This window comes from Peromyscus californicus, unplaced genomic scaffold, assembly GCF_007827085.1.
Source record: "Peromyscus californicus insignis strain IS unplaced genomic scaffold, ASM782708v3 Scaffold_19__1_contigs__length_69161282, whole genome shotgun sequence".
NCBI classification, from domain to species: Eukaryota; Metazoa; Chordata; class Mammalia; order Rodentia; family Cricetidae; genus Peromyscus; species Peromyscus californicus.
Genome location: NW_026294491.1, coordinates 27593261 through 27615527, shown reverse-complemented (window position 1 = coordinate 27615527; position 22267 = coordinate 27593261). Strand labels below are relative to the sequence as shown.

Sequence of the window (22267 nt, the reverse complement as noted above, 5' to 3'; positions counted from 1 at the left end):
GTCACCAGGGCTCTGCCTAGAACCCATCTAAGTCAGTATCAGAACCTGCACTGTCTCCAAGGTTCTTTCTAACCCAGCACTATGCCTTCTCAGCTCTCATTCCACTCCTTACCTAAGCCCCAGCTTACCCTATACCTGGCCATTTCTGTCTCCAGCAGGCCTCAGGCTTCCTGGCCTGGTACATCTATCTATCTGAGAGGACCAAGCAGATGCCGTTACGGGCTACTCAGTCCTCTCTCAGAGATCAGGCCTCAATTTCAGTTTCCTGAGACTGAGCAAGCAGTTTCTGAGAGGGTCATGAACAAAAGACAATTAATCACTGATGCCCCCGCCAGCAGGGACAGGGAGATAGGACGCACCAAGCCTGGGTCACTGAGCCAGCCCCCACAGTCAGTATGTGCTAGGCCAGCCAGCCTCTACAGCAGCTCAAGGACAAAGCCTGGGACTTGTCCAGACCTGCTTCCAAATGGATAACTACAGCCCTGATGAACCCTCAACTAACCCTAGCCAAATAAAAGTTGCTAACATGATTGCCACTTGCATAAACCAATCCTGAGTCTGTTCCTATGTCGTCTGTAGACCCCAAGTCCCCCCTTTGCTTTACTCCCTATAAAAACCCTGCCCCATTGCTACTCGGGGTCTCTGCTGCTCTGCTGCTGCATCAGACAGACAGAGAGGCCTGAGAGTTAACTCGCAACAAAAAGACTCTTTGCTTTTGCATCGGATTTGGTCTCTTGGTGGTCTTTGGGTATCTGGACTCTGGGCACAACACTATCTACTCCCTCAGCTCTGTGCCCTTCCTCAACTGCTGGCAACTCAGCCCTTGCCTTGCTCTTTAGATCCTTCCTCTTTAGAGCTGTCTCACTCCTGTGTGATGGCGCGCCTATGCTGGAGACTCCATTTTTTACCCTACCTTTCTCCTTCTTAGATGCAGGCACTTACAGTATAGCACTGTCTTCTCCCTGAGGCTTGGTCAAGATCGCTTACTTCCCATTCTCAGCACGCAACAGTGATGGGCATGTAGAAGGGAGAGATATGGAAGCATCTATAATAGGGAAGCTAGAGCACTCTGCACGTGGAGAGATCAGATCTGGCAGTTGGTAGTGTTCATGTCTTCTCGTCGAATCTCTTTAGCCTTTTCAGTTACTTTCCAGATGTGCCAGCTGTGGAGTGTGTTGGAGAAGCCAGCTCTGTGCCGGGATAGTGAGAGGTCTGTCCCTGCTTCTCTCTCAGCAGAGTCCTGGCCACTGCAGCAGCTGAGCTGGGACAGATGATCGAGAGGTCTGTCAGATCAGAGCTGGGGGCTGCAGAGCCAGCTTGCTCTGTGGGGGTCAGTGGCAGCCAATGACTCCATTAAGAGCCTCTGTGGGAACACAGCAGTGACCAGAGGCACAGTTCTGTGTCATTTCTACAGCCAAAAAAAAAGGGGGGGGGGAGCTTCTGGGCTTCTGCATTTTTAATTCTCCCTCTTTCTTGACAGTGTTTTGAGGTAATGGCTGCAGCTGGCTGGCTGGGGCGGGGCAGGGGGCTGTGGTTGGGGGTGGGGCCGTGGTCATCCTAGAAAGCTCAAGGGATCTGGTTTCTCTGGGCTCTGATGCATTACCACTTCTTTGGACATCCCTTAACTATAGTAAAGAGGAGACTGGGGGGGGGTGAGGGGGGTTGACCCCAGGGTCTCCACACCTGCTGTTGCCAATATCAGTTGTGTGTGTTCTGCTTTCTCCAGCACGACTGAAGGGACCCTCCTGTGCCCCTTTCCAAGCTGTACCTGTAATGTCCAAGGACGCTGTGCTCTGGCAGCCTGGGAAGGTCTAGGGACATCCAGCTCCAGCTGCTGTTCTTGACAGGGGGCTTGTAGCTTTCTTTGTCCTCAAGTAGAAAAAGTTAAATGCCGCATCAGTGTTAGAGGAGGCAGATACATTATTTAAAATGTCGATCTAAAGATCCTTATAGAAGGTGGCACTGTACTAGTGTATTATCCACTACACCTTGGGAAGAAAGGCTATCTAGCTCTTAAACAGCCCCTTCACAGTCACAGCTCCAACTTGCAATTATTTAGACCCCCCCCCCCTCCGCCCTCCCTCTCGAGACCATCTGAATTCCGAGAAGAGCCAGGGCTCTGTGCCAATAGACATTTGGTATATTTTCCAAATTCAGAAATATCAGAGAATAGGGAAAGCAGCATATGGATGAAGCCTGCTGCCCTGTAGTAAATAATGAGTCCTTGACATGAAACTTATAGATGAAGTAGAGTTTTGCACCGGAAAATGCCATGATGTCATGGAAACAGTTTTCATTCATAAAATCACCGCATACTCTCATGCTAGTTCAGAAACACGTCTACCTGATTTGGCCATCAGTGATGTCTGTGGTATCTTTTTGGCTTAGTTTGATCACCTACATCAGGGGGCTGGTAAACTAAGATGACCAACCAAACCGACCTGCCATCTGGTTCTGTAAATCTGGTTTTACTGGCATATAGCTGTGTGTGTCCATTCACTCAGGCATTGGCTATCTTCATGCGTCTACCACAGAAATGGCCTGAGAAACCCAAAAAGGCTTACCATCTGGTCCTTTCTAGACTCAGTTACTGATGTCTGCAATAGAGCACCGCTCTAGAAGACAAATGCACAGGTGTCTCTACATGCTCCCCACGTAGCACTCAGGAACCTTCCTGGATGGGTGTCCAGGAGGAGAGGATGAGTGACTGCCTTAGGGAAGCAGCTGAAAACCAATGGCCATCCCTTGCCATCCCCATTATGAAGCCTTAAGTGTTTTAAGAAGGGGTATTTCTCCATGTACTAGAGAGCCTTCAAAGTAATAATCCCTCTTTCCCTGTCCTTCTAAATGCACTGACCTGAGGGTTTTTGAAATTTGTGGCAACAAATCTGAGACCTGATAGGATCTAACCATAAAAATTAGACACTTTTTTTTTGGTCTTGCATGGAGTGCTGAAGAGGTCCAAATCTAGAGTACATAATTTTATGATGGTAGCCCTGACATGCTAGACTGTGTGTCTCTATCACCAGCACTAAAACATCCCTTCCTCACTGTGTGAGTTTGGATTAGGTGTAGATCTAGAAAAACAAAACAAAACAAAACCCTTTTTCAACATCCATAGGCAAAGTGAGTTACTTCTTTTATATACAAGGATGACTGGCTGTGTGTGTTCTCTTGGTTTGGTCCCCATAAAGAAAACAAGTACCAAATGAATAAATGCATTCTGCATCCTGCTGCTCTCCTCAGACTTCAGACAGGCATCGGATCCAGAGTGCCACTTGAGCCAGGACAGACAGCTGCCACAAAGGTGCTGCCAGAGTGTCCCTCAGCCTGATGGAACTGTGCAGACCCCACTTGCTCCTTAAGGGACGTCACTGTAGCACACTTGACATGGGTGCATTTGGGTCCCCGCTCATTGCATTAGAGAGCGATTTTGCTGTATGTTCATTGTGTTGCATGGTGGTCATCTCTCTGTAAGCTAGCCTTCTCTCCACCGGCTTGGGAAGGGATCATTTCTCCATAGCCTAAGGTCTCTCTTCCCATCTCCACTTAAAGACATTTATGTGTGTTGGCAAAAAAAAAAAAAAAAAAGGAAATGGTTTGCACTATTTAACACTGGGAGTTATAGCAAATTCTCTCTTTGGAATTGCGTTTGCTTCTCAAGAGATTTTATCCCTGGTTGCTATCTTACTCCCTTAGGGTGACCCAGGATAAGCCTGTGTAGCTGAAGTTTTCCTGTGTCCTGATCTGCCTGCAGTCAGGACAAATCTCTCCTACACACTTCCCCCAAGTAAACACACAGAGACTTATATTACTTATAAACTGTATGGCCGTGGCAGGCTTCTTGCTATCTGTTCTTATATCTTAAATTAACCCATTTCTATTAATCTATAAGTTGCCGTGTGGCCTGTGGCTTACTGGTATCTTAACATCATGCTTCTCCTCATGGCAGCTGGCAACGTCTCCTGACTCAGTCTTCTTCCACCCAGCATTCTCCTCTCTCCTTGCCCCGCCTCCACAATCCTTCCTGCCTGGCTACTGGCCAATCAGCGTTTTATTTATCAATCAATCATAGCAGCATATATTCACAGCATAGAGGACATCCCACAGCAAGCCTGGGTCTTCAGTAGACAGTGATATCCTAGCTGGAGAGCAGAGGCACAGCTCCATGCTGCTCACACTTCCCAGACTCAGGGCTCCCACTTGACTTGGTTCCAAACCACTGATGTGATCATTGCCTTATTGTGTCCCCTTTGAGGGGACATGCCATATTCAAGGTGTTGTGTGATTTGTCCAATCTGAGTGGACTGTTCCCTTTTCTCCAGGGGGAAACAAACAAGAAGACCTTTTCTTCTGTTTTGTGTAATAACATGCCAAAAACACCCACTAATAAGGCTTATTCAGCCTAATGATGAGTCTATCTTTATAATCACTGCCTAGCCAGGAAACAGCGTGGTACCAAAGCTGGGTCCCCTCCACTCACCATTGCCTTCCTTTCCTCTTGAATTTGCTAAGAACAGATGAATTGTGTTTACTCTTGAACTTCAGATACACAGAATCAAGTAGAGTTTAATTTTTTGTGTTCAGATTGTTTTCAGTATTATATTTATGAGATACCCATTGATTTGTTGTGGAATGCTATAGTTTGTTAGTTTTCATTGTTCAGTGGTTCTGTGAGTTAGTCTTGGAAAGGTAGACTTGAATTTAGAGTAGTTTTAGATTCATAACAAAAGGGAGCAGATAGAGATTTCCTGTGTACCACATTGCCCACCCCTAGCCTACACTAATTAATAAAGCCCTATGGTGGAACATTTTTATCATTGCTCAGCTGATCTTGTATCAGCCAATGGCCATTGTTTATGTGGGAATTCATTTTTGGTATTGTACAGTCTGGATTTGGGACAAATGTAACACATATACACTGTCATACACACTGTTTCCACTGTCCTGAAATCTTTGCGCTCCACTTTTAATCCCTGTCCCTTCCTTTGCAGCCACGGAACTTTTATTGTCTCCATAGCTCTCCCTCTGATTTATTGTGTAGTCATAACGATACTACATGCCTCCCTTTTATAGTGCCTTCTCTCACTTAGAAATGTGCATCTGTGTCTTCCTACAGCTTAATAGCTCCATTATTTTTAAATTAAAATATATTCATGGAGAATTTTGTACATGTGTACAATGAAATACAGTCATGTCTCCTCCCCATTTCCTCCTCCTCCTGAATTCTTCCAATGTAACCCTCTTTGAAATTCATGTTTACTTTTTAATAATCTATTAAGTCCTGTTAGTGCGGCCCATCGTACACACGAATGTGCAGCCATCTGCTGGAGTGAGAGCACCCTACCATGGCCATACCCCAAAGAAGAATGATTCTTCTGTCCCACAGCAGCTACCCATTGATCCTCACCATATTCATGCTAACATTGGTTGTTACTTTATTCCTAAGGATAGTGGTTCTAACTGGGGCGAAATAGAATCTTAAAATTGTTTTCCTCTCCATTTCCTTGATGACTAAGGATGTTCAGGGCTTTTTCAGTGTTTCCAAGCTGAACTGTTAAGTTCCATAGCCCATTATTAATTGGGTTATTTTCTTAATGTTCAGATTTTTTAATTCACTGTATATTGTAGACACGATTCTTCTGTCAAAAGAATAGCTAGCAAGGCTTTTCTCCCATTCTGGCAACTGCCTCTTCATTCACTTGGTGGCTTCCTTTTCTGTATGGCAGCTTTTTAACTTCATGAGGTCCCATCTCTTAATTGTTGGTCTAAATGCCTGTGCTACCAGGGTCCTGTTCAGAAAGTCCTTACCTGAATCAGTACATTGGAGCATACTCCCTACTTTTTCCTTTACCAGATTCATGGTCTTGAAGTCTTTGATCCATTTGAGGTTGATTTTTTTTTCAGGGATGAATATGAATAAATATCTAGTTCCACTTTTCTACATATTTCTTTTAGTTAGGGTTTCTATTGCTTTGAAGAGACACCATGACCATAACAACTCTTATAAAGGAAAACATCTAATTGGGGCTCACTTACAGTTTCAGAGGTTTAGTCCATTATCATCATGGCAAGAAGCAAGGCAGCATGCAGGCAGACATGGTGCTGGAGAAGGAACTGAGAGTTCTATAGCTGAATCCACAGGCAACAGGAAGTGAACTGTGTGCCACACTGGGCATAGCTTGAGCATGGAGACCTCTAAGATCACCCCCACAGTGACACACTTCTCCAACAAGGCAACACCTACTCTTAATAGTGCCACTCCCTTGGGCATTCAAACATGTGAGTCTATGGGGCTATTCCCATTCAAACTACCACAGTGGTGAAATCCAATTTTCTCTGCACCATTTGTTAAACATGCTGCGTTTTCTCCAATGTATTATTTTGGCCTCTTTGTCAAAAAAAACAGGCAACTATAGTTGTGAGTTTATATCTGGGTCCTCAGTTCTATTCCATTTATTTATGTGATTGCTTTTTGTGGCAGTACCACACTGTTTATATTACCATGGCTCTGTAGTATAATTTTAAATCAGGTATGGTGATACCTCTTACAATATCCTGTTTGTTCTGTATTGCTTTGGCTGTCTTTGGTCCTTCATGCCTCTTTATAATCATTTGTATTTTTTTTCTGTCTGTGAAGAGTAGCTTTGGAATTTTGAGTAGGGTTATATTAATTTTTAGAATGCTTTTGGTAGAATGGCATTTTCACAAGATTAATTCCTCTGACCCATGAGCATAGGTGGTTTTTCCATCTCCCTCTGTCTTCCTCAATTCTTTCTTCCATGTTCAATAGCGGAGGGCTTTCACTTCCTTGGATGGATTTATTCTGTGTGTGAGTGTGTGTGCGCGCGCACACACGCTTGCATGCACGTGTGTGTGTTAGGATTTCTATTGCTACAGTGAAACACCATGACCAAAAAACAAAGTTGGAGATGAAAGGGTTTATCAGCTTACCCTTCAGCATTGCTGTTCACCACTGAAGGAAGTCAGGACAGGGACTCAAACAAGGCAGGATCCTGGAGGCAGGAGCTGATGCAGAGGCCATGGGAGGGTACTGCTTACTGGCTTGCTTCCCATGGTTTGCTCAGACTGATTTCTTACAGAATCCAGAACTACCAGCCCAGGGATGGCACCACCCACCATGGGCTGGGCCCTCCCCCATTTATCACTAATTGAGAAAATGCTTTACAGCTGGATCTTATGGAGGCATTTCTTCAACAGAGGCTCCTTCCTCTCTGATGACTCTAGTTTGTGTTAAGTTTACACAAACTAGCTATTACTCTGTGTGTGTGTGTGTTTTGTGTATTATGAATGGATTGTTTCCTTCATTTTTCTTAGTATGCTTGTTATTTGTATGTACAAACGATCATAGCTAGAACAGCTACCCACTACAGAGGTATGTTAATTTTATGTCCCACCACTTTGCTTAAAGTGTTTATCAACTCTAAAATGTTTTCACTGGTGTCTTTAGAGTATTTTATGTAGAGAATCATACCCTCTGCAAAAAGGGATACTCTGATTTCTTCTCTCCTTATTTCTCTCTCTATTGTCTAACTAAGAATCCAAATACTTTATTGAATGGAAATGAGGAGAGTTGCTGCTCTGTCTGGCTCCTGATCTTGGTAGAAATGCTTTGAGGTTTCCTCTGTTTAGTATGATGCTCCTAATGTTTGTCATACAGCCTTTATGTTGAGGTATGCTCCCTCCATTCCTAGCCTCTTTGTGACTTTTATCTTGAAGGGATGTTGGATTATTTTTCACAGGCCTTTGCTGTGATTGTTGAGAAGATTGTGTGATTTCTGCCTTTTATTCCTTCTATGTGATTAATTAGTATATGTTTTATGTGATTGATTAGTATATGTTGATATATCCCTGCATTACTGAAATATAGCCAACTTAGTCATGGTGAATGATCTTTCTGATGTGATCTTGAATTTAGTTTGCAAATATTTATTGGGAATTTTTGCATTTCTGCTCATCAGGGATATTGGTTTGTAATCTCTCTTTTCTGCTCTCTTATTTCTTGCATGCTTTTGAGAAGTCAAATGTTATTCCTTTTACTTCTTTGTTGTTGTTTTACAAATAAAACCCCAAGCTTTCTGAATTCTTTATCTTTTCTTTTCAATAGTTTGAGATTGTGTGCTGATGTAGTTTTGCAGCATGTATCCCGCTTTGGCTTGTATCTGACACTAAGTTGAGAACCTCTCACTTATTAATATTTCAGATATCTCTCTTCTAGTCATCTCATCAAAGTTCTTGGATGTGCTTGCTTGCTTTTTCTTCAGTTTGCTCTGTGTTTTCGTGTTCTGGAGGTTTTTAGTGGCAATGTACTCAAGCTCAGAGATTCTTATCCATGTCCCTTAGGTAGTCTTCGCTCCTGCTGCTTCAATTTCAACAGCTAGCATTTCTTTTTCGGTGCTTCCTTTTACGGCTCTTACTGTGTTTACACTGCCCATCTGCTCTTGCGTGCTGTCTACTCTGTCCAGGAGACTTCCAGCATCTCACTAACAATTGCTGTAAATCCCCAGTCTGTTCATCCCTATCATTGCCATCTCTGGGTCTTGGTCTGATGTTTCCTTTCAACCAGTGTTTGGTTGTTGTTTTGATTTTGGTTGTCTTTTAGTATGCCTTGACATTTTCTCACAATAGATCAACATATTGGGCTACATAAGAAGAATGACTGAAATAGCCTAAGTGCTGCGGTAGTGAAGAGGCAGGCTGTGGGCTGCGTTCTAGAGTTCTGTGACTGGGACTGAGTCTTCATGAGCCTGAGACTCTGCCTGTGATGTCTGTACACTTCTCAGCTCCCTCCTTCCCATTAGTTGGGCCAAGATGTCAAGAGGGAGGTAGAAAAAGCTGGAAATAGGGCTATTGTATAATCTAGCTATACCATTTGTAGGCGTACACCTAAAGGACTTTATATCCTACCACAGAGATACCTGTTCATCCGTGTTCGTCAATGCTCTATTTACAGTAGCCAGGAAGTAGAAAAAGCCTAGATGTCCATAAATCAATGAATGGATAATGAAATTATTCATCAGTTAAGAAAAATTATATGAAATTCACAGATAAAAGAATGGATCTGGAAATAATCACTCTGAGGGAGGCAGCCTAGACCCAGTAAGACAAATGTCATATAGCTTTGAATCTTCATATATGTGTGTTTCCTTTGGAATCTCTATTGAGTTTAGGAATTCGGTAAGGGGCCATGGGAAGGTAGATAAATATAATGGTATCAGGGAAAAGAGGAAATAATAGCACAGGAAGAGGTAAATGCAGTGGGAATGGGAGGGTAGGGTAAAGGAGAGAATAGAGGGGGATAGCTAAGAGCAAAGACCTTTAAAAACATCATATGGAAATCTACTATAGAAGCTTCCTAAAATATATCCATACATATATATAAAAGGAGTTAGGCTATAATGGGGCAACAGCACCCCACTAGACACCGCAGGCCAACAAATAAAAATCATGGTGCCATATATGGATTACCTCTTCAGGAGTTTTTGGTTCCTAAGGTCCCAAAAACCCCCAAATCTTGAAGGTTACTGCTCATTCTCTTGGTTACCCCCCAGAACGTGACAGTAAAACTCTTTAGCTGAAGCTATAGAACATGGAGAAATCGAGCTGTTACTTGCCAGGAAGCTTTGTCCCTACCGGATATCCTCAGAGTTGGAAGGTGCTATGCACATGACTACAAGAGCAAAGTAACCATCCATGTGTGAACCTGACAACCTGATTTGATTCCACATGGTGGAAAGAGGGAGCCAGCTCCAGCAAGATGTCTTCTGACCTCTGTATGCACACACGTGTGCACACACACTAGAAAGATAGATAGATAGATAGATAGATAGATAGATAGATAGATAGATAGATAGAGACTAATAAAGAAATACATAAATAAATAACGAAGGAATGGAAATGGTAAAATTGTATTTCTGGAACAATGGCTTAGCAGTTAAGAGCACTAGCTAGTGTTCTAGAGGACCCAGGTTCAATGCCCAGCACCCAGATGGTAGCTCACATTGATAACTCCAGTTCCAGGGGATTTGGCCTCTTTGGATACCAGGCATGCATGTGGTACACAGACATACATAAATAATAGTTTTTAAAAAGAAAATTGAACTATACCTGTGATTTCTAATCAGATCTAACATTTTCAAATGGGTGTGATGGTAAATCGCTTTTCTTCTCTTGTGAGTTCCCTGATTTTTGATCTGGCTCTATTTTCCCTTTAAAATCTTAAATTTTGTTCCCACCATCATTTTATAGAGCAGAGATGCCTTTCCTCTCACTCCAAAAATGCTTTTACTTTTTGTTTTGTGTCTGGTTTTTTTAACATTAGAGGATTTGTTCTTCAGTCAAATCTTCATTATCTTACTTGGAGATACCTTCCCCCACTCAAATCTAAATCTTTATTCATATTTCTTTGCGGATATTTGGGGGTTTTTCTAACATGTCTTTAAATATTATGGAATTCATTTTGTCAAATATGTAAAGTTTTTAATGGTTTGCCAACTTAATCCCATTTTCTGATTATTGCTAGCATATGGGAATCTGATATTTTTTATGAGTGTTTTAAAATTGTCAGCCTTTCCCAAATTCTTATTCTAATTTTAGATGCTGCTGTTTTCTAGGTAATGATGTATTTTTCTTTGTGGTTCTTATCCCTCTTACTGTACTTTATTTCTTTGGCTCTAAATTTAAGAACGCATTAGATGACAGTGTAGCTATTCTGATTTTTTTTCTTTATACTAAAATGAACATTGTTTTACTTATTTTTGTATCTTGAGAGAATCTCTCATGTGCAACACAAAATGCCCTTTACATAGTATGTAGCCCAAGCTGGTCTTGAACTCACGATTCATCTACCTCCACATCTTCGTTGCTAGGGTTACAAACATCCATCAGCACACTAAGGTCTCCTAGCACTTCTTCATTTATTTTGGGTACAGAGAAATACGTGTCACTGAGGCAGCCTCGTGCCTACTGGTCAGTGTCTGTTCTTACTCGGCACTGCCTCCCGGTCCCCTCCCCTCCCCCCTCCTTCATCTTCTTCCTCTCCTGTTCCTGTTTCCACATATGTATTTCACACCCTCTTGTCCCTTCACCCCCCCCCTCCCCTTAAGACCTCATTCTCCTCTCTGGCAGTTCTCTCCTCTCACATCACCTGCCTGTGTGTCCGTTTCAATCTGGATTCTGCGTATAGAAGGGCACGTGCCTATGTTTCTCTATCCTTTCATCTGCAGATGGATATCTGGGTTCTTATGCACACGCGGCAGTAAATGCGGATGGCGCAAGTACCTCTGTGTTGTATTTAGAATCCTTTGGGCACATGCCCAGGGGTAGTATGGCTGGCTTGCATGGTAGTTCTATTTTAGTTTTTGGAGGAACCTTCACATTAATTTTCATAGTGGCTATAATAAGGTTTATATTCCTACCAGCAATGACTGATGATTAATGACTCTTTTCCCACATCCTACTACTCAGCATTTGTTACCATTTTATTTCTTAATGATATCCATCTGACTGGGGTGAGACAGATGCTCAAAGCTGTTTGCATTACATTTTCCATGATGGTTAAGGATAACATTTTGTTGTTGTTGTTTCTTTAAATATGTATTGGCCATTTGTATTTCTTCCTTTGAGATCTGACTATTCCATTCATAAGCATATTTAATTGATCACATGATTTGGTATTTGGGGTTATAATTCTTACAGAATCTAGATACTAATTCCCCATCAGATGTACAGTTGACCATTGGGTAGGTTGTCTCTTTACTGTGTGGAGGAATTTTTATTTCATTTAATCCCCTTTATCAATGCTCATTGTTATTTCCTGTTACTATAGTCTTTTTTTTTATCAAGTCCTTGCTTATACCTGTATCCTGGAGTGTTTTTCTACATTCCAGCAGCTTCAGGGGTTAACTAGCACAGTGAAGTCCTTGATCCATTTTCAGTCCGTTTTTATTCAGGGTGAATGTATCCTCCACTCCTTTGCATTTACATAGCCCTGTTTGTTCCCCAGATCCTTGTTGGAAAGCTGAACCTTAGGGCAGAGAAAATGAGAAGTGACTGGTGAGTGCAGTCTACCCTGTGGTCACATGAGGGTGTGCTAAAGAGATCTGTGAACATGTCAGTACAGAGCCCACACCTCACTTGCTCACCCGAGTCCTCGGGAGCTGTGCCCAGCTCCCATCAGAAAGCTCCCTCAATTTTGATGATCACTTGAAAGTGTGCACCCGCTCAACTACTACAGCCCTAGTGCAGCATCTTTTCCAAGAGTCTCATGATGTCTACCTGACATGCCATTCCTCTGACCTAGAGGGATGCTACAGATCCTGTCATACTGCTTCACTCATAGTATGTAGGCTTCCTGAGAAGGCAGGCCGAATAATAAGTGTTATTACATCAAGTTTCATTGGCCTCCAGCTCCTAGAACATTACAGTTCCTGCTGGGCCATCTCGTCTTGCAGCAGATACACAAAGACAAAGGCCGTTGAAGTTTTGATGGGAAAAAGTTGGGCAAGATATGCTTGTTGGGTGCTCCAAGACATTCCTTGGCTGCTAAAAGAAAGATGGACCCAGTAGAGTGTTGACTGGTGGTAGGTGCAGATAGCTGTACTCTCGTGTAACATCAGTCCTTCTTGATCTCCCTGGGCAGCTCCTACCCTAGAAGCAGATGCACAAGCATCTCTCACCCCTGAACTCATCACTTTTCAGCATCTGCATCTCCCTATACCCTCTGTCCTTTCTGCCAAGGGCCCAGGTGTCTGTGAGTGTGTCTTGAATATCTGCTTCCTCATCAATAGTCTGTGTCCCAGCCTTACCTCCTGGAGACACCCATATCCCTCCATCTTCATCCCTGTCTCTCTCTTTCCATATTTTCACTTTGTATGCACACACTTGTATGTGTCTGATATACCAAAGGATGTAAAAGAATAGAGAGCATTATATACTTACAAGTCTAAGTATAGTTGAACTGCATTATTCCTTTCCATTTTTTTTTTTTTTTGATGGAGCCAAAAACTTGAAACACTTTATACTGGAATGTTATATTGAATGGCTGAATTTATCTTTACTTGAAGCATTTTTATCTCATTAAATAAATATTAAAAGCATTCATTTTAAAACACTGACGATATAGTAAATTGTTAGGCTTTTCACTTGTGAGATATCTGCAATTACGATCAAATGGAGGGACAGAGGGTCAGAGTGAGGGAGTGGGAAGGTAAGATTGTAACTGAAATGGAAGAAAGGGTTAGTTTTGTTTTTTTTTTAACATGTGAGAGTCTGAATCTGTGACATGCTCTCCTTAGACTCTTCCTGCACCTCAGTGGTTCCGTTCTAACTGTCCTCTTCTTTCCTTTTTGCTGTGTGCACACACGGTGGGCTCTGGGAACCTCAGGATGAAGTTTTAACTGTGATCCGGAGAGTGGACGATAATTGGGCAGAAGGCATGCTGGGAGACAAAGTCGGCATTTTCCCACTCCTGTACGTGGAGGTAAGCCCACTAACACACCTGTGTGCCTCTGTTGTTTGAGTCACCAGAATGCGGGGCCCCGGCCTGGGGAGCCCCTTTCTGAGGTAGAGGGAGGTTCCTCCCCAAGCATGTAATGCCTCTGCTTCCTGGAGGCTTCTCCTAAACTGCCCCGGTGTCTGAGGAATCCTCTGGCCACTTCCAGCGGTTACTCCCAGCCCTGGCTGCTGTCTCCTCACCATGGGCTCCAAGGGTAGGACCTAGACAGCCTTCCCCATCCTCTCAGACACCCAGACCCATCACTCATTTTCCTGAGACGTCGGAATCCTACTGCACTGTCTCCCAACCCAGAGAGAAGAGTTTGTGGTGAAGGCAGCATCTCCCTGGACACCCACACAGATCTCTAAGAAACACGACTGGCCATTGGCCATGTCCTGACCCTGATGGGAATGTCGTTCTGTATGCTGTGAATGTGTGTTGCTCTGATTCGGTTGATAAATAAAACACTAATTGGCCAGTAGCCAGGCAGGAAGTATAGTATAGGCGGGATAAGCAGAGATGAGAATTCTGGGAACAGGAAAGCTGAGTGAGGAGTCACCAGCTAGACACAGAGGAAGCAAGATGTGAAGGCAGAACAGGGAAAAGGTACCAAGCCACGTGGCTAAACATAAATAAGAATTATGGGTTAGTTTAAATGTAAGAGCTAGTCAGTGGTAGGCCTGAGCTAATGTCCGAGCAGTTCTAATTAATATAAGCCTCTGTGTGTTTACTTGGGTCCAAGTAGCCGCAGGGCTGTGGGAGCCAGGCAGGACCAGGAAAACTTCAGCTACATGACCCCTCCTTGCATTTTTTTTTTAAATTTTTCAAGACAGGGTTTCTCTGTGTAGCTTTGCACCTTTCCTGGAACTCACTCTGTAGCCCAGGCTGGCCTCAAACTCACAGAAATCCACCTGCCTCTGCCTCCCAAGCGCTGGGATTAAAGGCGTGCACCACCACTGCCCAGCCCCCCTTGCATTCTTGCTAGCTGGGCAGCTCATCCAATAGGATCCACTCCGCAGAGGGAACCTGAGGCTAATCTGAGACCTGTTTGTTTCCTGGCTCCTTTCCGTGTCCAGGAAACACTCGTTTCCCAGTGCCGCCTTAGGACAGTTGCTAAGTGGAGGCCATGCAAGCCACATGTCTGCCCTGTGCTGTTTGTTCAACAGGATTTGCCCCACTGTGTATGTCCACCATTTGTCGCTGCAAGGCCACGTGTGGTCCATGAGTAGGCCAAATGTCTGATGACCACTGGGGGTATCCCATAAACTAAGACTGAATGCCAAACACTTGTCAGTACTTACTTTATCTTCCAATAACATGAACATTAACCAAGGCCGACCACCTCCACTTTGTAGATGATCAGACAGAGAGCCCATGGGTTCTGGGGGTGTCGGGCCCCACGGCTGATGTGTGGAATTCTGGGGGTGTCGGGCCCCATGGCTGATGTGTGGAACACAGACAGTTAGCTTTAAGCTTTGCCTTTCACCTCTTGTCCCACATGGCGTCCCACAAATGACTCAAGCTTTGTTCAGTTTTGTGTGGAGTTCCTGACTGCAAGCACACCCGGTATATAAGAACTTGAGAGCCAGGGGAGGGGCAGGCAGGACACATGGTCATCAGGGTGTGCATGTGGTAGACATTTGTTAGAAACATCCACAGGGCTTGGCTGTCCGTGGGGTCAAGGCTCAATGGTGTGACCTGGCCTTCAAGACCCTCGACAATCTTGCTGTGTTTTTCTAGCCTCAACTCTCCTCACTCCTCACTGCTCTCCCCAGATATTCTAGATAACATTTATTTCGGATTGACTGCCCAGGAGACCCAGGAGCTGCCCGAGCAATGACAGTCAGCCCATGCATTCCTATCACCCCGGTCTTTGTTATATCTACAGTTGCCTTTAATACCTCCTGCAGTTTTTACACACTCTGTATTGCTGCTCCTTTCTTGTCTGTACTGCTACTTAAAATAGATAACTTGCTGTATGAATATCATACACCATACAGTCTAGAAGTCCAAAATCCAAAGTCCCTGGAGACTTTTGATAGTGTAGTCTTACAGAGATCCCCCCCCCCCAAATGCAAGAATGACCATGGAAACTGGATGACAAGAGTTCCAGACTAGAGACAACTCAGATGTCTGTCAGCAATGGAATGGCTAAGTGCCGCATGCTGTGTCCATACACTGGGACACTATCCCACAAGGAAAATGAGGAAGAAAAGAGATGATGGATGAATCTCACACTTTCTGGGGAAACACATCCACTGAACACCTGGAGGATTCTGCATTGTAAGGTTCTAGGAGCAGACAGGCTTGGATGATGCTGGGAACCCACGTGGCGATCACTCAAGGGTTCGATGGTCCTGATCTTGGTCTGAGTGGTGTTGCTATTATAAAGTAGCATACCCTGAGAAGCATGTGTGCTTGTCTTTTTACCTCCAATACCCAATGGGTGAGGAAGGCTATCTGGGCACCCTAATGCTGGTAAATAATGCCCTTGTTGTGTCTACCTGTTTTCTGAAAGGGGCTAACACACATACCGGGGAGATTGTGAGCTAGAACACAGGCTCAAACTTAATCCCGTAGGCCTTCCTAGGCCTGCAGTTATATCCAAAGAGCTGCTGGTGAGCCCACTACCTCTGTAGTGGCCTTCCTGTACTCTGGTTCTCAGAGCAGTGCCTTTTAAATGCCTTTAAGGGGCTAGAGAGATGGCTCAGTGGTCAACAGCACTTGCTGGCCTTCCAGAGGATCTGGGTTCCATTCCAGCAACCACACGGCAGCACACAACCATCTGTAATTCCAATTCTAAGGGATCCAGAATTGTATTCTGGCCTGCACAGGTACCAGGTACAGAGGTGGTGCACAGACATACCACAGGCAAAACACCCATCCAGGAAAGACTGTGCTATCCAATGCCCAGCGTCCGCCACACCAGCTATTGTTCTGGAGCTCTGGCTCCAAAGTGAGCTGTGCTGAAGAAAGGAAATTCAGATAGGGTATCCCCAGAGAACTTTGCTGCTTCTGTACCAGTTCTTCTCAAGGGCTGAGATGCAGAGCGAAAGCCTGACATTTACCCAGGTACCCTCTAGGTTAGGTCATAGCATCTAGAGGACCAGGAATTAACTCTCATCCATCTAGAAGACCCAACTGGTATTTGAACTTAGTTCGTGGGAAGGAGGCTAGGGTTGTGGCTTTGTCTGCAGCTCCAGCAGAGGGCACGGTTTGGTGTGCTGCTTGTCCCCTAATGTTCATGAAGAAATATGACCAGTGCATTGACCTTGCACCATAGGTATGTGGCATATCCATGTCCTTATGAGAAACACAGGGTTTCCTGGGCAGCCATTTCATCTGGGACCTGATGCCTGGGACAGCAACTGCAGGTTTTAGGGCAAGCATCTGGCTAGAATCCTGCCAGCTCACCAAGGAACTCATGTCTGAGCTCACCTTCCTATCTATGTGGGATACAGACACTAATACTGAGACCTTGTTGGGCCATAAATGAAAGATAGCATGTCCCACAAGCTGCATTGTGTTCTTCAGCTGTGGCTGGCTCTTACCTAAGCTTGCCAGACAAGCACAGTGAGATGAAGGTTGCAGATGTGGCTGGAGCCAGCCTGACCTTTACTCCTGAACATCCCTATTCTGAGAAGGCAATCCCTGTCTCCAGGAATGGCCATGGCTCCTTGTGCACCACAGAAGTACTCACCTTGCCATTTTCCCTGTAATCCTCACACATTAGCTGTCCCAGGCCTGCCTCTGTCCACACTATGCTTGCCCAAGACTTTTCCTCATGTCCTTCCCAGCTCCTTTGCCTGCTGCCCCAACCCCATCCATGGCCCCAGGTCCCAGCATTGCCATTTTGTCCTTTACCCCTAGCAGCAGTTCTCAATCTGTAGGTCACAGCCCTTTGGAGGGTCAAAAGACCATCAGAAAACACAAATATTTACATTACAGTTCATAACAGTAGCAAAGTTAGAGTTATGAAGTAGCAATGAAAATAATTTTATGGTTGGGGGGTCACCACAACATGAGGAACTGTAGTAAACTGTATGCTGAGGGTTGCAGCATTAGGAAGGTTGAGAACCACTGCCTAACAGTGCTGTGAACCTTTCAGCAGTCATCTCCATGCTGAGACCCAGGGCACCTTCTCAGTCATCAGATGACAATGGGTAATGCACATTTGCTGGGATGTAGAAAGTAGAAGTCTGTATTCATCACCATTAGGAACAGGAATGATGGAGACCCAGGGGCTGGGACAAGAATTAAGCCCAACATTCAAAAAGGTCTTCCTTTCAAGGTCTTTATTCCAGGAGAGAGTAGAGTAGTGCCATTATTTTGGTATTGTATCTTGTGCTTTTATTAATAGAAGTACAATGAGCAGCCCAAGGGAATCTCTCTTCCCCCAATCAAGAGTTCAAGGATGGTTTGAATGGGCCACAGGATAGCTTTTGAAAGGCTCTAGCCCTGCCCTGTAGCATGAACCTGAAGACCTCCATCCAGCACAGTCCCTTTTCACGGGGCTCCAAAATAGTGTGGTCATAGTCAGCCCTCGGCACAGCTCTCAGCTAGCTAAGGCAAGTTAGGGACATCGTAGGCTTCAGACATGGCCCCATCTAGATACATCTTCACCTCTGCATTAGACATGTGGCCTGTGACCAACCTTGCCACCTTTATGAGACTCAGCAACTTATGTCTTCCAGAGGTTGGAGGCCTAGAACACTCGGAAGCATTATTGTCAGTGCTGCACTCGAGGTGGTGAGAGAGACTAAGGGGACCAGCTCCAGGTAGTGGCAGCATCCTCATCTCAGAACAGATAGGAGCATACGGGGTCAGATTATACCAGACCCAAGCCATTGGTCTGGTGTCGCTACATTTGGGGGTTAAACAAATCCTGTATGGTGCATGGGAAACTTCTGGTACTATTTATAGATTCTGAAGAAAAAAAATAGTGGTAGCAGAACTAAAATCCTGATTAAGCTAAAGAGATGTAATCAGCCCCAAAGTAAATGTTACTAATGGCAACTCTCTCCTATGTGATAGTCCCTAGCATCAGTTCTAGAATGCATTGCCAGGCATTTGTTGAACCTCAGTCAGCTGCCTACTGGTTTGGGTTCATCCTCTCATGCAACACATTACTTCATCAACTATAAAGAGGGGAAGTTATTTTTGAACCCCTGTCTCTAAACATAGTGTTACCACCAAGAAAAAGCTGCGCTCTGCAGCTGTGATTCAGGGCATGGTCTGTGGTGCTGTGATACTCTATTTGTCACCCCATGGTACTTGGCGCTTCTCTCTTTTGTCTTGATTTTTCAGTTCCCTGACTGGGCAGGAGAATGTTTTCAGGGAGGAAGCTCAAGAGAGGTTGTATGTGAGTCATGTTTCTCCAAAGAGATGGTTCCACACATGTAAAAAAGGATATTTATTAAGGAAATTGGCTCGTGCAATTATGGAGGCTGAGAGGTCAGACAACAAGCCACCTACAAGCTGGAACCCTGAGATGCTTGTGGCTTCATCTAAGTGCAAAGGTCTTAGAACCAGAGACTCTAATGGTGGGTCTCCTGGCCTCAGGCAGAAGGCCTGTAAAAACCCAACTCTGAGGTATAACTGCCAACTCTATTTGAACAAGTCTTTACTAGGAAATTCAATATATCCTTAGAAATTTTTTGTAAAATAATACATCATCTGAAAAACCTTTATCCTCAACCACTACCCTCCTTGAGGGCTTCTGACTTAGCCACAGATAGGGCACAGACCCACCCTTGAAGGCCAAGGGATAAGTGAAACTCCATGCCGCAGTCCCCAAGGTTTGAACTTCCGCAGCCCACTTAGCCAGGCAGACCGTGCCCACTGATGCCACCCTCAACCTTGTACCTGGGCAGACTTTACATGCTTGTAAGTTCCTCCACAAAACTCAAGGCTAGAGAGCTGGGTGCTAACTCAGGGCCTTCCTAGTCCTGGGCACATGACACTTGCACTCAGCCTTAGCTAAAGAGAAGTTTGCATGGATATAGACAGGATGTAGACAGGATGTCTGTTTGATAACACTTTTGGTCATGAGGAAAGGTAGATCAGAAAGATGAATGTGAACATCCCATTGGCAAGACATGGCATTTGGTTCAAGAACAGTCTGTTCCCATAATCTGCAAGCCAGTATGGAACTCCCTGGTTGCTGAGCTTGTTCTTGATCTGGAAAGTAAAAAGAAAAGGCTTATGCAAGTTTTCTTCAAGAGACTAGACAAAGCTGAGAGTATGTCGGCTAGGCTCAGCTGAGCATGCTGTGGGAAATTAGCATGCCTGCCATGCATCTGATGCAGTAGGCCTCACTTATCTCATCCAGGCTTCTGTCCTCTCACTACACAAGGTATCCAGGGTCCTCTCTGAGACCTTCCTCTGTTATATCCGCAAACAAACTCCATCTGTCATCGAGTCCCAGAACAGCCCTGGATGACAAATGTGCTCCCATTGGCCTGGTGAGAAGCACCTGGATCACAGGAGACAGCTCAAGCTGTTTTACTCTCTTACCAGGACAGGTCATTACAGGGACAGTAATTAATGTACTAACCCAAGAAAGTGAAAACGCAGTTATTTTTACACTTGACTTGAGCCCCCTCCACTGGCTTCTTGCTGACTTACCTCTATCCTCACCCATCTTCCTACTGGGGGACTCTAGCTAGAGTTATCCTCCGTAGGCTATCCTGAGCCACCTGCCTGCCTTACCGTCTTCCATGGCTATAGAGAAGAGGGCTTCCTTGGCTCATCTCCCCTCAAGCTGGTACACTTGTTTATCCATTCTTCATTTTGATCTTTCCTATCTGAGGGATCCAGGCTTGTGACTCACAAACCAGAGAGCCTCACTATAGCCTTCAGAGCTCTAGTCTTAGTTTTAAAAAGTCCAGTTGCAATGAAGGATTCTGGCTCCCACAACATACCTAGGCAGTGCTCGTTACCTCCATTTCCCAAGCCCAGGGGTGTTTCCTTACACACACACACACACACACACCCCCTTTCCCTCTTGAAGCCATGTTCCTTAGCCACATGACTTTCAAACCATCCCCTGTAACTCTTAGATATCGACCCCATTCTGACTCATCTCCTTACTATACAGTGCTATAGGATATCTTTCTGTATGCTGTGAATATGTGTTGTTATGATTGGTTAATAAAGAAGCTGCTCTGGCCTATGGTGAGCCAGGTTATAGCCAGGCAAGAAATCCAAGACAGAGACAGGAAGAAGAAAACAGAGGCAGGAAAGACACCAGCCTACCACCCAAGGAACAACATGCCAACAGACCAGTAAAGCCACAGAACACATGGCAAAACATAGACTAATAGAAATGGGTTAATTTAAGATGTAAGAGCTAGCTAGCAAGAAGCTTGAGCCATAGGCCATCCAGTTCATAATTAACAGAAGCCTCTGTATGTTTACTTGGGTCTGAGCGGCTGTGGACTGGGACACAGGAAAACTTCCAGCCACAATACAGTAAGTTCAAGGTGTTCTTGGAGGCTTCCTTGAATGCCATGCCCTGTCATGCCTGTCTACACACACTCCCCATCTTCCACCTAACCACAAAACAGCACAGGATAATGAAAGTGGTATGTTCTCTTGTTGAGAGGTCATGGGCTGGCCCCACCCAAGCACTTCAACTGGTGTTAGGTACCCAAGCATAGCAACTGTCAGGAATCCAGAGGAGGAATCACTTTGTGACTGGGCTATAAACCCTACGATGACCAGCCAGCAACAATCCCTTTCTACTTTACTGGCAGTCCATGCTGATTTTCTTCCAGAATTATGGAGTAAGACTGCCTCCTTGGGGAACAAGTCTTTACTTGGAGAAAGGCCCGGAGAGCATCCTCCACATTTTAAAAAGCAAATTTCACTTTATATTTAGGGTATGCAACATCTTATAAGATGCTTATTGCAGTTAAGTGGTTACTACAGTATAATAAATTAGCCCATCCATTAGCACACAGAATTACTCATTTTCCCATTGGCAAGGACAGCTGCAGTTTACTCCTGCTACAGAAATCCTTAGTGATTCTACAGCTGTTATTAACCATCGTGCTCCCGTGACACCCTAGCTCTTTAACTTGTTCACGCCACAGTCTACTCCTTCGTTGTCTTTTGACACATTTTTCTCCTCCACACCCACAGTAAACATTGCTTTATTCTCTATATATTTGACTCCTGTTTAGAGTCCGTATCGTGGAGATCGCTTAACTCTTCTTTTCTTTGTGCATCTGGCTCATTTCACGGAGCATCATGTTCTCTAAATCTGCACTATGGACGGACCTAAACAAGTTGGGATCACATACCTGGAGTTTTGGCACTCAGGAGACTGGACCTCAAAAACTTAAAGGTCTGGAGTCTGAGGTCAGTCCAGGCAGCATAGTGAGATTATGCTAAGTAAAAAAAAAAAAAAAAAAAAAAAAAAAAAAAAAAAAAAACACTTGAAAAATAAAGAATTTTCTCAGACTCTACATACAGGGGCAGGAGTAGGTCCTGGCTGTATAGGTGGGAGCCATTTTCCCAGCAGAGATGTGGTACTCTACTGCCATGCTCTTTGGGCAGGCCTGGTCAGTGGTTAACAGTTTTCAGACATGTTGATAGAGGGTACATAGCCATGCAGAAATGCTCTCCCACCTACACGGTGACAGCAAAGTATTTTCCTGTTGAGGTCAGGGGAGGCTTTAGTTCAGAAGGAATGGGGTGCCTGATTTTACAGCAGGAACCGAGCATTCATTGTGACCTCAGAGTTAT

General features: G+C 44.5%; 1 protein-coding gene across 1 annotated transcript in view; it reads left to right on the top strand.

Annotated features, from left to right (window-relative positions):
• The window catches only part of Sh3rf3 (SH3 domain containing ring finger 3), a 301431-nt gene that overhangs the window by 174114 nt on the left and 105050 nt on the right, over positions 1 to 22267 (top strand). Inside the window, exon 3 of the mRNA XM_052744948.1 lies at positions 13406 to 13501. Within this exon, the coding sequence (XP_052600908.1) occupies positions 13406 to 13501 (96 nt within the window). The remainder of the gene's footprint in view (positions 1 to 13405; positions 13502 to 22267) is intronic.